This window comes from Protopterus annectens, chromosome 1.part0 (assembly GCF_019279795.1).
Source record: "Protopterus annectens isolate FY-2018-M chromosome 1.part0, PAN1.0, whole genome shotgun sequence".
In the NCBI taxonomy this organism is placed as follows: domain Eukaryota; kingdom Metazoa; phylum Chordata; order Ceratodontiformes; family Protopteridae; genus Protopterus; species Protopterus annectens.
This window is the reverse complement of record NC_056725.1, coordinates 732,995,216-733,013,187: the sequence shown is the minus strand read 5'-3', so window position 1 is coordinate 733,013,187 and position 17,972 is coordinate 732,995,216. Positions and strand designations below refer to the sequence as shown.

General features: G+C 42.9%; 1 protein-coding gene across 1 annotated transcript in view; it reads right to left on the bottom strand.

The window, feature by feature from the left end:
• Positions 1 to 9,984: 9,984 nt before the first annotated feature.
• The window catches only part of LOC122794331 (WD repeat-containing protein 20-like), a 374,427-nt gene continuing 366,439 nt past the window's right edge, over positions 9,985 to 17,972 (bottom strand). Inside the window, 1 exon segment of the mRNA XM_044062638.1 lies at positions 9,985 to 10,916. Coding sequence (XP_043918573.1) covers positions 10,869 to 10,916 — 48 coding nt within the window. The 3' untranslated portion in view covers positions 9,985 to 10,868.

Below are 17,972 nucleotides of genomic sequence, written 5' to 3'. Positions count from 1 at the left end.
AACATATGTGAAGACCTATAAAAGTTATTTATTCGTGAGCACTTTCGTCCATCCAAATTCCAATTCATGTTATGCAGCAAAAATATTTAGGAAGGAAACATTCAAATTCATTTCTACACTTTACTAGTGGGCACACCCATTATATCAGAAGAAAATTGGTAATAAAGGGTCAGCTAATGAGGGCAGCAAGGATGACCACACGAGACAGACTTTTTATCTGAATGCACAAATTTAAAACAAATGTTTCTAGAGAGAGGATACCTTATGCATTTCTTACAAAAATTAATTGACGAGGTGCAAATAAAAAGACGGGAGGGCCATTTTGTTCCCATTTTAAAGAGTACTCACCATTTTATACCTGCATTAGTAGAGATGCAGACACAAGAGAATAGTAGTGATGAAAGTAAAAAAAATATGAAGTAAGCCTTAAAACTACTTACACTCTACATGCAGAGACTATAAGGGAAAAATTGGTGTATTTTAATGGAGGATACGAGTTGTAGGAATACAGTAGGGACCTTTCCAAGAACTGTTTATAAAAAAGGATCTAATGTAAACACTACATTGGAAAGGGAACAAAATGCTGGAATGTTTACATGTGAAGCATGCCCGTATTGTAAATTTATTGATATTGGGCAAGACTTTATGGTTAGAAATAAACGTAGATTGTAACTCAAAGAGTGTAGTATACTTAGGAAAATGCCAAGAATGCACTGGGTTTTATGTTGGTAAGACTGAATGTAAAATAAAAGAGCGAGTCTACAAACATATATACAGTATAAATAAAAGGAAAGAAAATAATGGCTTAGCAAGGCATGTGCAAGAAAACCCAGAGCATCACTTTAAATTTAGGGTTATTGAACAGGTAAAAGTGGGTTTTAGAGGGAGGCCTGGTAGGTCTAATACTTGAAATACAAGAATTATGGTGGCAACTGATGCTAAATGCTTACTGCTATCCAGGATTAAAATGACCAATGTTCTACTGCTTGTTTATTAAAATTAAGAAGTTCGATGCGTTAATAGTTTAAAACATATGGAATTTATTTACCTATTTTTTTATTTTTGACTACTTTTTGGTTACTTTATTGTTATGCATATTTTAGATGTAAAATCAGTTTTAAAAACATGTATATTTATTTGCTTAAACTTTTAAAGATGAATAAAATTTGTCACAACTTGAAATGACTATATAAGGAAGGGGCTGATTGCTTTTAATTTGTCTGATGAAGTTCATTTAAATTGGATGGACAAAAGCGGTCACGAATAAATAGCTTTTATAATTCTTTTTCTACTGTGACCTTAGTTTCTTTTTTTTTTTGGTATTACAGTTTCGTCTGATATGTAGAGACTTAATAAACAGATTAGCTCATGGAAGGGTTTCTAAAGGGATACAGACAGGCATGTTGGGGGTGCTCAGAGTCTGAAAGCCCTAATAATATCCAAAGTTTAAGCAAGATTAGTTTAGGGAATTAAAGTTAAGAGCAGATATTAAGCATCATCTTGCAATCCAGGGTTTGACTCCAACTTAAATTTGCTGTGCGACTCTGATCAAGTTTCTTAGACAGACAGTACTCCCAGGTCATCCATGAAGAGAGGATTATTATGCTTACTGGATTTACTTACTGTTGGCCGAAAGAGGAGAAGAGGGGGAAGGCATGCCCGAAGGCAGGTAAAGGCTAGGACTGTGGTAGTGAGGGTCTGAACTTTGAATGTTGGCAGTATGACTGGTATAGGGAGAGAGCTAACTGATATGATGGAGAGAAGGAAGGTTGGTATATTGTGTGTGCAAGAGACCAGATGGAAGGGGAGTGAGGAGGGTTCAAATTGTTTTATCATGGTGTGGATGGGAGGAGAAATAAATGGCGTAGGGGTTTATCCTGAAGGAAGAGCATGCTAGAAGTGTTTTGGAGGTGAAAAGGGTGTTGGATAGTGATGTTTATGAAGCTGGAAATTGATGGTGTAATGATGAATGTTGCTAGTGCATATGCTCCACAATTTGGGTGTGTGATGGATGAGAAAGAAACATTTTGGAGTGAGTTGGATGGTGATTACTGTACCCAAGGGTGAGAGAGTGGTGATTGGAGCAGATTTCAATGGGCATGTTGGTGAAGGGAACAGACGGGATGAGGAAGTGATGGGTAGATATGGTGTTAAGCAAAGGAATGCAGAAGGTCAGATGGTAGTGGATTTTGTGAAAAGGATGGACATGGCTATGGTGAATACATATTTTAACAAGAGGGAGGAGCATAGAGTGACATACAAGAGTGGAGGAAGATGCACACAGGTGGATTATATCTTATGTAGAAGGGCCAGTCTGAAGAAGATTGGAGACTGTAAAGTAGTGACATGGGAAAGTGTAGTTAGGCAGCATAGAATGGTGGTTTGTAGGATGACATTGGTGATCAGGAAGTGGAGGAGGAGTGTGAGGGCAGCACCAAGGATCAAATGGCGGAAACTGAAAAAGGGTAATTGTGAGGTGGAGTTAAGGGAAGAGTTAAGACGGACACTGGGAGGTAGTGAAGAGTTACTGAATAGCTGGGTAACTACAGCAGAGCTAGTAAGGGAGATGGCTAGAAAGGTGCTTGGTGTGACATCTGGAAGGAGGACAAGGAGACCTGGTGGTGGAATGAGGAAGTACAGGAGAGTATGCAGAGAAAGAAGTTGGCGAAGAAGAAGTGGGATTGTCAGAGAGATGAAGAAAGTAGACAGGAGTATAAGGAGATGAGGTGCATGGTAGAGAGAGAGATGGATAAGGATAAGGTGTATGAAGAGCTGTATGAAAGGTTGGACACTAAGGAGGGAGAAAAGGACCTGTACCAACTGGCTAGACAGAGGGACCAAGCTAGTAAAGATGTGCAGCAGGTAAGGGTGATAAAGGATAATGAGGGAAACATACTCAAGCATGGAGAGGGTGTTGAGCATATGGAAAGAGTACTTTGAGGGGCTGATGAATGAAGAGAATTAGAGTGAGAAAGTTGGATGATGTGCGGATAGTGAATCATGAAGTGCAGTGGATTAGCAAGGAGGAAGTAAGGACAGCTATGAAGAGAATGAAGAATAGAAAGGCTGTTGGTCCAGATGACATACCTGTGGAAGCATGGAGGTGTTTAGGTGAAATGGCACTAGAGTATTTAACTAGATTGTTTAATGAAATCTTGGAAAGTGAGAGGATGCCTGAGGAATGGAGAAAAAGTGTTTTGGTACCAATGTTTAAGAATAAGGGTAACGTGCAGAACTATAGTAACTACAGAGGGATTAAATTGATCAGTCACAGCATGAAGTTATGGGAAAGAGTAGTGTAAGCTAGGTTAAGAAGGGAGGTAATGATTAGTGATCAGCAGTATGGTTTAATGCCAGGAAAGAGCACTACAGATGCAATGTTTGCTCTGAGAGTGTTGATGGAGATGTACAGAAAAGGTCAGGAGTTGCACTGTGTCTTTGTGGACTTAGAGAAAGCATATGACAGAGTACCTAGAGAGGAGTTGTGGTACTGTATGAGGAAGTTGGGAGTGTCAGAGAAGTATGTAAGAGTGGTACAGGATATGTACGAGAGTAGTGCGACAGCAGTGAGGTCTGCGGTGGGAGTGATGGATGCGTTTAAGGTGGGGAAGGGATTACATCAAGTATCAGCTCTGAGCCTTTTCTTATTTGCAATGTTGATGGACAGGTTGACAGACGAGATCAGACAGGAATTCCCGGTGGACTATGATGTTTGCAGATGATATTTTGATCTGTAGTGAGAATAGGGAACAGGTAGAGGAGACCCTGGAGAGGTGCAGATATGCTCTAGAGAGAAGAGGAATGAAGGTCAGCAGGACTAAGACAGAATATATGTGCGTGAATGAGAGGGAGGATAGAGGAATGGTGAGGATGTAGGGAATAGAGGTGGTGAAGGTGGATGAGTTTAAATACTTGGGATCAACAGTTCAGAGTAATGGTGAGTGTGGAAGAGAGGTGAAGAAGAGAGTACAGGCAGGATAGAGTGGGTGAAGAAGAGTGTCAGGAGTGATTTGTGACAGACTAGTACTAGTAAGAGTGAAAGGGAAGGTCTACAAGAGGGTAGTGAGACCAGCTACGTTATATGGCTTGGAGACATGGCATTAACAAAAAGGCAGGAGTCAGAGCTGGATGTGGCAGAGTTAAAGATGTTAAGATTTGCACTGGGTGTGACGAGGGTGGACAGGTTTAGGAATAAGTATATTAGAGGGTCAGCCCAGGTTGGAAGGTTTGGAGACAAAGTCAGAGAGGCAAGATTACGTTGATTTGGAAATGTATTGAGGAGGGATGCATAGTATATTGGGAAAAAGATGCTAAGGATGAAGCTGCCAGGTAACAGGAAAAGAGGAAGGCCTAAGATAAGGTTTATGGATGTGGTGAGAGAGGACATGCAGGTGGTTGGTGTAACAGAGCAAAATGCAGAGGACAGGAAGAAATGAAAACAGATGATCTGCTGTGGCGACCCCTAAGAGGAGCATCTGAAAGAATAAGAAATGAATAAAGGTACAGTTGGGTACACTTACAATAAATGTAGATGCTCGAGTGTATTCACTGTTGCAGTCATTACATTTGGGTTATCTGCCTGCAGGTAGCCCCTCAGCTGGTCTGAATACCAGAGTCTTGAATTCCTGCGTCGGATACTGTCACTTCTTCCATGACGTCAAGTCGTCAGGGGTATAAAACATGCAGCCAACGCCATTACATCAGTTTTTCTTGCCCCAGATGTCAGGTGCCCCCATAATGTGAAGCAATTGTGTTATGTTACACCTCCAACAAAAAGCAAATACACCAGAAAGCTCAAATACACCAAACAAGAAGGAAAGGTAGAGCCAAGATAAGTTAGGGGACTGGAGGGAGGGTAACCACGACTGCAACAATGAATACACTCTAACATCTACATTTATGGCACGTGTACACAACTGTACTATGTTCGTGTTTCACTGAAGTAGTTATTACATTTGGGTAGATTCCCAAAGCTAAGGAAGAGAGGAGGAAGTTAGAAAGCATTAGGACAAGCTATTAAGCCCTGCAAAACTGCAGTGGCAAAACCAACTCTGGATTTAGAAAGAAATAGGCATGTGGAAATGCTTGGTGAAGCTATAAACAGAGCTCCAGGTATCAGCTTCTAGGATGTCCCTGGTAGGGACCCCTCTGAGAAAGGCTGTAGAGGTAGATGCAGCCCTGGTGGAATGTGATCTTATCCCCTCCCTGTGGGGTAGGTTTTCCATGGTGCTTATAGCAGAAATTAATGCAATGGGCTATCCATTTAGAAATGGTTTGCTTTGAAATGGCCTTCCCCTCTGCTCCTGCAGAAAAGCCAACTAGCAGCTGTTCAAACTAGAGGCTTAGTCCTGTCCAAATAAAATCTAAGTTGTCTGTGCACATCCAAAGAGTGCAGAATTCGTTCTCCTTTGTTTTGTGGAATAGGGAAAAAGGTAGGCAAATGAATGGACTGATTTTGGGCCACACTAGACACCACCTTGGGCATAAAGGAAGGATTGGTCCTGAGGGAAACCCTGTCTGTATGGAAGATAATGAAGGGCTCCACTGCCATGAGGGCCTGAGATTCAGACACTCTTCTTGCTGAAGTGATGGCTAGAAGGAAGGCTGTTTTCCAAAAAAGGAATTTCAACTCTGCAGTTGTAGCTGGTTCAAAAGAAGGGAGAGTGAGCTTTTCCAATACAAAGTTAAGGTCCCAGGCTGGTGTACGGGCTCGCCTGGGGGGGTCTTAAAGTTTTAGCTCTTCTGAGGAATTGCTTTAACAGGGGGTGAGAGAAGAGGGCAGGTTCAGTATTATAATGTGATGAAATTGCAGAGGCATGAATTTTAATTGACGAGAAGGATAGGCCCTTGTGGAGCATTAGTACTGAAGAATATGAGGTAAACTGGGCACCACAGTACCCATACCCTGGACATGGCTCCAGGAATAGTATCTTTTCCACTTTTCAGCATAGGAGTTTCTATTACTAGGTCTCCTTGCTTCCAGAATGACCTCTAGCACTTGTTTACTGAGGGATGCTATTGGAGAGCTCAAGAATTAGGCAGGCTGCAAGGTTCAGGGTTTGAAGCTGAGGGTGCAGAATCTGGCCCGCCTGCTGGGACAGCAGGGAAGGTGTCTGAGGTAGGTGCCATGGATCCAGCAGTATCATGCTGTGCAAGAGGGGGTACCAGTGCTGGCGAGGCTAGTCTGGTACAATAAGAACTGTCCTTGGTTTGTCCTGTGTGATCTTTAGCAAAACCTTCGAAAGGAGAGGCATGGGGGAAAGGCATAAACCGAGAGGCTTTCCCAGGTAAAGGACAGGGCATCCACTTTCCAAGCTTGACTGTGGGGAGTCCTTGTGCAGAATATGTCCAATTGGTAGTTCTGGGGGGAGACAAACAGGTCTATCTCTAGAGTCCCCCATTTGTTCCACAAGAAGTTGAATATTTTTGGTTCCAGTTTCCATTCGTGTGGGTCCATGACATTTCTGCTTAGGTCATCTGCCAGTGAATTTAGTTTGCCTAGCAGGAATTGAGCTTGTAGGTACACTTGGTAGCTCAAGGCTTTGTTCCACAGAGCCATGGCTAGTCTGCAGAGAGGGTACGAGTGGGTTCCCCCCTGCTTGTTTATGTACCACATAACTGTGGTGTTGTCTGTCTTTACCAATAATTGCCTGGAAGGATGTGGCCCTTGAAGGCTGTCAGGGAATTCTGTACAACTAACATTTACTTTTGGTTGATATGCAGGTGCATCTGACTCGGGTTCCATTTGCCCTGAATGCACCGCCCTGCCAAGTGAGCCCCCCATGCATAGGCTGATGCGTCTGTAGTCAGGGTTTGGGCGGCAGGGGGTAGATTGAAAAGGAGCCCCTTGTTGAGGTGGCAGGCCTCTGCCTACCAAAGGAACTCTGTCTTTATACAAGGAATGATAGGAATCATTGATTCCAGGTCCTGAGAATGTTGACACCATAGGTTTTTTAGATACCATTGTAGTTTCCTCATATGTAGTCTTGCATATGGAATTAGTAGAATGCAAGAGGCCATGAACCCCACGGCTTGCAGGATTTTCCTTGCAGAAAGCTGGGTCTTTGTGGCCAGTAGTTTGAAGTAGGCTGTCAAATAAACTTGTTTCTCTGGCGTGAGGTAAGCAATCTGGGAAGTTGTGTTCAAGCTTGCTCCCAGGAATACAATCTGTTAGGGTACTAGATGAGATTTCTTTTTGTTTATGGTGTACCCCAGTGAAGTTAGAAGTTTCAATACAAATGCCAGATGTTTTAATAGCATGTCCTGGCTTTCTGCCTGAATCAGACAATCGTCCAGGTATGGGTATATCTGAATACTTCTCTGCCTGCAAAATGCAATGGCTGGAGCTAGACATTTTGTGAATACCCTGGGCACAGTAGATAAGCCAAAGGGAAGTGCAGAGAACTGATAGTGCATGGAGCCTGCTCTGAAGCATAGGTATTTCCTGCAAGATTTCCTTATTAGAAAGTGCAGGTAAGCTTCCTTTAAGTCTAAGGTTGCCAACCAGGCATCTTTGCCTAGCATAGGAAGCAGCTGTTGAAGTGTTAGCATTTTGAATTATGGGATTACCAAAAAGGTGTTTAGAATAGAGAGGTCCAGGATAGGATGCCAGGAGCTGTCTTTTCTGGGTACCAGGAAAAGTCTTGAGTAAAAACCTTGTCCCCTTTCTTCTGCTGGGACAGGGTGAATAGCCCTGATACTTAGAAGAGAAAGAACCTGCTGTTGAGCCTCTGCCCACTGATTTGGGGGTAGGTCTGGCCAACCGTTTGGGGTTGGTAAGGTGTGGAAGTGGAATCTGTATCCTTGAAAAACTATATTTAAAACCCATTTGTCCTGGGTAATGAGTTCCCAGTTGTTTGCGTGCAGGGCGCACTTTCCTCCTAAGGGAGTAGGCAGTTGAGCAGGGCTTGGAAGGGTTAAGGTTATGTCACTGTGACATTTTTCCATAGGGGGGTGTCTTACTACTTCCAGCTTTAGAAGTGGGAGCCCCCCACTGCTTAGGCCTGTGTGTAGCCTGAGACTGTAGCCTAGGTGGTCTGCTGTTCCTGGGTTTGGATTGAGAAGGCCTGGAAAAGGCAGGAAAGGACCAATTCTTAGAAGGCCAATGCCTACTAAATCTGGGAGGCTGTACTTGCAGGAAATCTTTAACAGTTTGCATAGATTTAGCTTTTTTCTCCATCTTTTTTAAGGACTACTTCTGCTTTGTTGCCAAACAGCCGGTCTTGGTTTATGGGAGCATCCAGTAATTTAGCTTTAACATAATCTGGCAAGTTTTGCTCCTTAAGCCAAGCATGCCTTCTAAGTACAGACACAGTGACAGCAGCCCTGCAAGATGCTTCTAAAGAGTCAAAACCACACTGCAAAGTATGTTTACCAACTTGTTCAGCAGAATGCATTAAATCCTGTAATTCTTTATGTTCAGCAGAGTCAGGAATCAACATAATTTTCTGTTTAAGTAGTCCCATAATATGCTGCTGATACTTTAACATATGAAACTGGCAATTTAAGGCCCTAATGGCCAAAGTAGCAGAAGTGTATATCTTCTTACCCCATCTGTCCAAGGCTCTGGAACCTCTATCAGAGGGGGTAGGGTTTTTGGCAGCAGTAGCCTTAATGTCTTTTGGTCCCTGGACCCGCAGTAGGATTCTTGAAGAGGACCTTGAGAGTCAAGTACTCTAATACCGGTCAGGTTTTCTGGGAGCTGGAGGTAAAGTGTCTGGGGCCAGGCTAGATTTCAAGAAGGCATCATCTACAATGTCCAGAACATGAGGGATAGCTAAAGGCCTGTGTTGAGGGAGGAGTAAGAATTCCCTAAGCCTCTTTTTGGAGTCAGAGTAATCCTGGCTTTCCTAGCAGAAATGCTCCCTAAGTGTGTGCAAGGTTTCACCAAAAGAAAAATCTTCTGGAGGGGAAGCAGAGGGAATGGAATCCTCTACATCAGAATCCTCATAGGTAGATAAGGGCAAATCCTGGTAATCAGAAGAAACAGAAATTTCAGAATCATCAGAAGGAAAATCAGTTCTAAGTCTCAGAGTGGGAAGGCTGGCTTCCCCTAATTAAAGTAATAAGGTCTTCAGCCATTTGTTTTTTAGGCATATTGGCCTGACCATGTGGTTTGGACGTCTGTTTTCTAGGTGTGGGTCAAGTTTTAGGCCTTGATGAAGAAGATGGCATCTGTTTGAAATGCAAATCTGTAGGCCTGAATACACCCACAGAAGCCGGTGCCTGCACAGCACTCCGGACCCATCCAAGGTAGAGACATCCGCAGGTTTCATAGTCAAAGAAGCATCTCGCGGCATACCGGACTCCGAATGGATCTCAGTAGAGGCCTGCGAATCTGAAGTAGTGGGTATCAGGGGCTCCAAAAGTGCCTCACTGAGTACCGGTGAACTGGCGACTAGCTTAACGGAAGCATCAGACAGTTTTGGACCTATGCGGTCTGTCTCTGTCTTTATCTTTACGTTTTTTTTTGGAATATCGGTAGTTGGATGGCTTACCGAAGCCATTTCTGGATAGTTAAACTGAGTACCAAAATAATTTGCTGTGAAAATAGACAGACAACGAATAGTTTGGGGGGTTGAATAAGGCACAAAACCGACAGCGAGGGACGTTATGGTCTGGGCCTAAGCAAGGAATGCAGTATGAATGAAAATCTTAGAGGTATTTGCTTTCCACAGGTAAGACAATTGTTAACTTTTACTGACATCGGTTAAGAGCAAGAAAAAGGATCCCCAACGGGGTACTTACCTTTTTTCGAAGACTTCGGTTATGAAACTTGAAAACAAAAATTTCAGGAGTTGGACAACCAGTACTTGCAAACTGCTTCTGCTTCAGGCACCGCACGGCAAGAAAGACTGATGTAATGGCGGCTGCATATTTTATACCCCTGACGACCTGACATCATGGAAGACGCAGGAATCCAAGGCTCTGGTATTCAGGCCAGCTGAGGGTTACCTGCAGGCAGATAACCCAAATGTAATGACTGCAACAGTGAAACACGAAGCACATCCGCAAAATAAAAAGATGGTAGCAAATGGACAAATGTAACAGGACTCTGACCTCAGGACATACTCAACTTTGTCAGTGTTTGAACAGTGAGGATGTTAAGCCTGTTAACTCGTTTTTCTGCTTTTAATGCTTTAGTAAAGCAAGTAATGCGCATTAATTATGCGTCTGGCAACACTAAACATACACACTGCATACAAACGCACATTTAACAAACTGCACACTACTTATGTCATGACAACAGACTGCAAAACTTCTTGCTGTGGTTAACAGTTTGTCAACTGAAAAACAGAAACTAAGAAATGAGAACTGCATCCCACTCTTGTTAGAAGGCCAGCAGTGGGCTTTTTCAACCTTTTGTAGGGTATAATTAGCAAATGAAAATTGTCCATCAATAACTGCGCTACAGTCCACACTCCTTTGGTCACAGCTCTACAGATATATTTTAACATTTTGTAAAGGAAAACACAACTGACCTGAAATGTCAGATGCAAAATGTTTCTTTTTCATCTGTAGAATTGTAGTGCATATATTAATATTTCAGTTTTAATATATTCAGAGCATATTTACTGTTCATCTCTAGTGTTACACTAACATACAGTAGTATATACAATATGTAACATGTTATACATTATATATATATATATATATATTTAATACAACCAATACTTTACATTAATCTTATATACAGTATAAATTAGTTAGAGGCATACATTTAAAATAAATAAAATCCAACGGTCATGGCTTTTCTGGTGTCGTGCCGTAGCAAGGTAGTTTAGCTGTTAGGAAATGATTTCTGAAATGCAGAGCTATAGATTCATACAGACATTGGTGAAAGAAGGCTTGCTTAAGTTGGTTTCTTACTATACCACAGTGCCACTTGGAGAATTGCCATTCTGTGATGCCACATTCTGCAAATCAACAAAAGGCAAAGATAAGTGTGAATTAACTGTTCACAAATACAACACACACTAACACTGTAACTGTGCAATCACAAACGTGAAAAAAAAAACAGCACAATATTTAACAAAATAACATTAAAATAAAATTACAGAAATGTTATTAAGCTAAAAGTAATGGAAGCTAAATTACCTTTGTTTAAGCTTGCTAGACAGAATATGCCATGCTAACAGCAGAAATGCATGACAAAAAAAAACTTATGCATGCTCAAAAACAAGGCTTCAGCAGCTCTTGAGAAACAACTCTTGCGGGTACAACAGTCATGGGGTTTGGTAAGCAGACACCGGGATCTTAAAAGGAGGGGGGGGGTACTTACTGAGAATGCACAACAATAATCTGAGATATTCAGGAAGTTACACATTTAGGTCCTCTCTGGCAGCAAAATTTCTACATAAATTCACAAATGTCAGCTGCTGGCCAGCCATGAGGACTACATCCATCGCTGGCATCAACGATGCAACATTTAGGGAAGGCAGCTTTCACTCCCCCCCCTTTTGCCAGAAAGCCAAGTCTCTAAACTGAGACATGGACTTAAAGCTCTCACAACGAATGCGTACTTATAACCTATGCATAGAGAACAACAAAAAAAAAATGATCCAGTTCAGAAAATGCCAGTGCGAATTTTACAAACTAGGCTTTTCAAATAATAAGACATTATGAACTACTCCATCCCTTTTTTTTTGAAAGGAGGTACTCCCTCTTCCACAATGTGCAATTTTATATGAATACTTAGAAAATTGAAGGGGGGGGGGGTGCGCTAAGCTCCAACAAATTTTACACATTAAGTCCAAATCCATGAATGGCAGTCTAATGGAAATGGAATAGTCACAATTATAGGTTCATAGGTAGGAACTAGGCTAGGCCTATGTAAGCCTAGCCAACAAGGTTCCCTGGCTTATGCCACTCAAGAAAGTTATTTTCCTGTGCCACTGTCGAGAAGAGACACAGAAGTGATTCCCGGGGTGTAGTTCCTATTTCCCATCCACTCATCAAGATTTTTCTTGAAGAGTACTAATGAAGAACTTTGCTTGACATAGATGGGTAGCCTGTTCCAGACTATGGGAAGTCTCTGGGACAGGAATCTATCCCTCCAGCATGTCCTGTTTATTGTGGTGACAAGGTTTAGGTTCCTAGAGCGCGTAGCATAGAGAGGGATTGGGATTTCTTTAGGTGTAGCGGGGTTTGACATAGCATATGTTAGGCAGAGATCACCCTGGAGTAGGCGATATGCTACGGAGTAAAGCTTGAGTTTTTTGAGACGGTCAGTGTAGGGCATTTGTTTGAGGCCAGTAATCCTCTGTGAGGTACTTCTGCGGCCTTTCCAGCTGCTGCAGATGTCTTGTGAGGTACATTCCAAAAGGGGCGTTGCACTCTATAATGGGTCTAATGAGTGCCGAGTAGAGGGGAACAATTACCTCTTTTTTCCTGGATGAGAACCCTTTTATGATGAGGTGTGCCATGTAGAAGGACTTCACTACTGTGGCGATGTGACTATCAAATGAGAGACTACTGTCCACCTGGGTCCCAAGGTCTCTTATCACACATTCGGTGTTGAGTAGATTGCTGCCTATGTGGTAGTTCATGGGTACAGAGTTTTTACCAAAGGGGATGACACTGCAATTTTGGCACTGAGCTTGAGGCCATGGCTCTGACACCAGGCATCTGTCTCAGCAAGGCCCTTCTGCAGGATGTCCACATCATTTGGGGACTTGACTATGGCTCCTAGTTTGCAGTCATCTGCAAACTTCATCAGCCAGAGGCCTTCTGTGTTAGCCTGTACTTCAGAGAAGTAGATACGAAACAGGAGAGATCCCAGGACGGAACCCTGTGGTACTCCACTTGTTACTGCTTTGAGGTCAGATTTGGAGTCTGCAACTTTTACAGTGTGGGTTCGTCAGTGAGCCTTGGCAACCCATCTTGTGACATAGGGATTTATACCTACTTTAGTGAGTTTAGCTATAATTCCAGAATGGGGGATGGTGTTGAAAGCCTTGGCGAGGTCAAGATAGGCTGTGTGAACCGCCATACCCTCATCTACGGCTTTGGTGACTGCCTCAAAGAAGTCGATCAGGTTCAGGAGGCATGATTTGCCTTTCACAAACCCGAACTGGGTGAGATCCAGAGTTTGGAGGTTACCAGTGTCTTTGTTTATGAGTTCCATGATGATACGTTCCATGGCCTTGCAGACCAGGCTCGTCAGGCTAATAGGTCAATAGTTCCCGGGATCAGTGGTGGCTCCCCCTTTGTGGAGTGGGATAACTGTTGCTGTGCGCCATTCAGTGGGGACAAAGCCCGATGTGAGGCTATTACTGAACATGGTGCTTAAGTGGGGAGCCAGTTTGTTCTGAAGTTCGTGTAAAACGCAGCCTGGAATGTTGTTCAGTCCCATGGATGCTGTGTTTTTGGCTTTAGAGAGTGCAGCTTTTACCTGCGCAGTTGTGATTACAGGGACTCTGCATTCTTCCTGTATAGATATGGGCCATTTAGGGGGTGAGTGGGGGTAAAGTTAGCACTGAACATATCTGCCAGGATGTTGGCAATATCAGTTGGTTCTGTAATTTTCGTGCCGTTGTGCTGCAACTCAGAGCAGATCTGGGTGTTGCCATCGAGATTCTCGACATAGCTATAGAATGCTTTGTGGTTGTCCTTAGAATTAGTGGCAATTTTGTTTTCGTAGTTAGCTTTGGAGGATCTTATAAGGGATCTTCTTACTGAGGCTGTCCATGGAGCTCCTCCACTCATGGGATTTTACTCTCTTTTGCAACAGTTTCTTCCTTCTGTTGTACAGTTTGTTTATGGCAGGGGACCACCAGATTGGCTTCCTTTTTTTTTTTTTGGAGGATAGCGTCTTGGTTCTGTTTGGGATAGCATGATCCATACACTTGTGTAAGTGCTTATAGAGTGCATTTGTGTAGGATTCAGCAGTTGTAACTGTATTGTCCATCTGCATGGGTGTCATGAAGTTCACCACTTCTGTCTTAAGAAGCATGAAGTTGGTTTTGGAGAAATATTTTACCGTGGTTTCCTTAATGGGGGGGTGGGGGCAGGATGTGGATATCAAGGGTGAATAGCTTATGGGTGGATCGGGCCAACGAGGAGTTGACTTCAGGTGCAGTAATGACTAGGTCTAGGATATTGTTGCCCCTGGTGGGGGTGCAGTAATGACTAGGTCTAGGATATTGTTGCCCCTGGTGGGGGTGTGGATAAGTTGATCCAGGGCATTGGAGTTTATGAATTCCAGAAAGCTTTGAGCTAAGGAGTTGGCACATGAGTAGTTTTCCCAGTTAATGGTGGGGTAGTTGAAGTCGCCCATTATTAGGGTGTTTGGTTGAACCCTAATATTTTCCAGTACATCAAGAAATGAGGAGTGGGAATCCTGGGGCATGGTAGGGGATCTGTGGCAAGCTACAATTTGGATTGCAGTTTTGCCCGGAGTTAGTTGCACTTGGATAACCTTGGATGCATTATGCTGAGCAACTAGCCTGGAGGTGTGGATATCCTTAATGAATATGGACACACCTCCACCTTTGGTGTTTTGGTCCAGGTTACATGGCCAAAAAATGTGGTATGAGTTATAGCCCGGTAGTGCAGGGGTGCTTTCTGGAGCCTTGAACCAGGTCTCAGTCACTGCGCAGTTATCGATGTTCTCCATTTTAAAGAGTGCCTCGAGTGAGTGCATTTTGAGATTTAGACTTCTAGCATTGAGTAGCATTACCCTCAGTTTTTGCTTGCCTGTTCCTATTACGGTGATGAATTTGTCATTTGAACCTTGCCTAAAAAAAGGCACTATAGGGGCAGCAAGAGCCTTAGCCAGTATCTGGAATCCCAGGGGTGACAGGTGCAGGCCATCTGTGGCAAAGCATCATGGTCTGTTGACCATGTCATCCCAAGCAGACAGATACTGGATCCCCTTAGAAGCTTAGCCAATTGTTGAAGTCAATCATTTTGTCCTTGTACTGCGGTATCATTCTAGGCGATGGCAGAATGCTACTCAGGGCTAGGGTCGTACCTGCATGGGCTACAAGATCGGAGAGCTCTTCCATGTCTCTTTTCATGTAGTCCAGGGAGGTACGTCTCAGGTCATTCACACCAACATGGACAACGACAAAGTCATATTTGTACCTGAGTGCGTGGGTTATGCGGCAGATCCTGGCACCCAACAGGCAAGCTGACAGTAACCTTCTCCTTGTTTAGCCTGGTGAGTGGGACATCAGTGTGCCTAACTATAGAGTCACCTATGACTAGTGTGTTGGGTACGTTGTTTTGCCTTATTGGCTGTGGTTGAGTGGCACACTGAGTCTGTGGGCTATGTGTCATTTGGGTTGTGTTGGGGGATGGAGGTTGCTTGCGTTTCTGCTTTGGAGGTCTCTGTTGCTTAGACAGATTATTATTGAGAGCCTCCGGGAATACTTGTGTGTTACTATGTGTGGATTTTGGTGGTGTAGATTTAGTGAGACTATGTGATGAGTGTGGTGTGGTGCAAGTGTTTACCTTTTTCTCATGACTGTCAAGTTCAGTCTTGGTTGGAGAGAACTTTACCTTCAGTTTGGCTAGATAAGTACATCTCTCACAGGTTGTAGTGCTGGGTGGTAGGAGGAGAGGGTTGTCTGTGTACATGAGGCAATTTCTGCATTGCCTCAATATGCCCAGATTCATCAGATAGACAGGAGAGAACACTGGAAGTGACCCTTGGGCATGCCTGAATAAAAAACTATTTTCCTCTAGATAAGTGAGATAAGCGAGTACAAGAGCTGTTTTTCTCTGAGCAAGTGAGAAAATTAAGTACAAAAACTGTTTTCCTCTAGGTAATGAGGAAGGTTGAGTGCTATAGTAATTAGCTTATTTAATGCTTACAAGTTCTGAACATGAATAAGCAAATTTAAGTGCTAAAACTAAATCTATATCTGCACTAGACGAGTTACCAGACAGAAACAAGTGCAAACGCAGGCTTTCAAATCAGAAAGTTGAGAGAAATGGAAGAGATTGCCCAAACGGCCAATAACTACAATTTCTGGGCCAGAACCACTCATGTGGTAAGCAATGATATCTCCAGACAAGTGAATCCAAGGAAAGTTTGCTACAATACTCAAAGCAATTTCCAAAGTGATAATCACAGCAGGCATGAGTGAAACAGGATTAGTCAATAGTTTCAAAAGGATTCCATTCAAATCAGCTAAAACCAATGCTAATAGCAAAATGGTGGAACTTGTGATGTGAGGAAGATTTATTTTACTGTAACAAGGTTACCTTTAGAGTTAGTATATTAGAGACTGAAGGGCGCAATGCAGAACCTTTTTTTGTAATGCTGTGTCAACCTTATGCTCTCTTTACTTTGAGAGAGTGGTTTGAGTGCAAAGCCCTTCAGAGCTTTCACAGCAGTAAAGAGAGTGAAGCTATAGCCCTGAAAAGGACAATGCTAGGAAAATTACAAACACACATAATCCCTGGCAATAAAAACAGAGAAAAATAAGGGGGATGCAGGGAGGGAACAGTTACTGCAGCAGTGATCATTCAACCTACCACCATTATGGTATACTTGGTGCACGCACTTACACAATTGTACTATGTTCAGCATTTGATTATTGCTGCAGTAGCCTTAGCTAAATGGGATTAACATGGCTTACATTGACTGGGAGCAGGAAGGATGAAGGTCCAGGAGCCCCCTGAAGAACAGTCCTAGCAAAGCTTGCTCTAGACCTGGAGAAGGAGTCTCATTTATAGTACTTTGGAAAAGTATGCACAGATGACCAAGTCGCCACTTTTAGAATCCAACCATTTCCAAAAATCCACAGATGAAGCTAAAGCTCTTGCGGAATGAGCCTTTATCTTGCCTGGAATCATCACGCTACAGTGGGTGTAACAAAAGGTAACACTATGAGACAAATACTTGGAAAGTCTGCTTTGACACAGGTTGTCCTTTTTTCTTGCCTTCACAAAAAATGATTAACTGATTAGAGTTCCTGAAAGACTGTTCTGTCAAAATTGTACCAGTTGTCTGTGGGCATCCAAAGTATGTAGTATCCTCTCTCCCTTGTTAAGACAGGGAGAGCAGCTTGGTTCAGTGTAACAAAGGGCACCACTTTAGGCATTATTTCTCAAGAAACCACTACCTTTATCAAAAATGAGATAAGGGTGACTCACTAACAGCTTGTAACTCCTATACTAATTGTTCTGACCTCGAGCTCTGCAAGAACAGTAACACTGTTTTCAACATGAAGAACCTCAAGTCAGCCAGATGAGCTGGATCATATGGAGTAAGAGCTTCTCTAACACACAATTAAGATTTCAAAGAGGACATGCCTGTTTTCTAGAAGGCTTGGAATGCAACACCCCTTTCAAAAACATTCTCACATCAGATTGCACTGAAAGACAGACATGCTGAAATGGCAAACAAGCAAACCATGGAAGAGTAAGGCAAGGGGTTAGTAACATGCAAAAACAAAGCAGAACCAGAGAAACATTAGCCCTGAAAGGGTGCTGGCTACTGACCTGGCACCAACTAGATATTTTTTTTCCATTTACTAATATATAACTCTCTAGTTGGAGGTTTTCTTGCCTCCTTAATACCTGATGCACATACTCGGGAAGTAGGTGCCTAAAAAGTATTAAGATTTTTGTGATCCAGCCATTTAGTTGCAGGTGTTTGGGGTCATAATGTATCAAACACCCAGAGTGTTGTGTAAGTAGGTCTACTCTGTGAGGAAGCTTGTGGTAATTGCCCCTGGCCATTTCCAAAACAAGGGAGAACTGCTGTTGCCTGGGCCAGAATGGAGTCACCACAATGATTTTTTGGGGTCTTTCTGAATCTTCAGAATGACCCAGATATTAGCTGAAAGGGAAGAAAAGCATACAGGAACATTCTTGTCCATGAAAAGAGAAAAAGATTCCAACTTTCAGGCCTTGCTGCATGGTGTCCTGGAGCAGAATTTTTACCAAACTGACTGCTGTGAATAGATCTATGCCAGGTGTTCCAGACAGCTGGATCAATTCCTGTAAAACTCCAGATT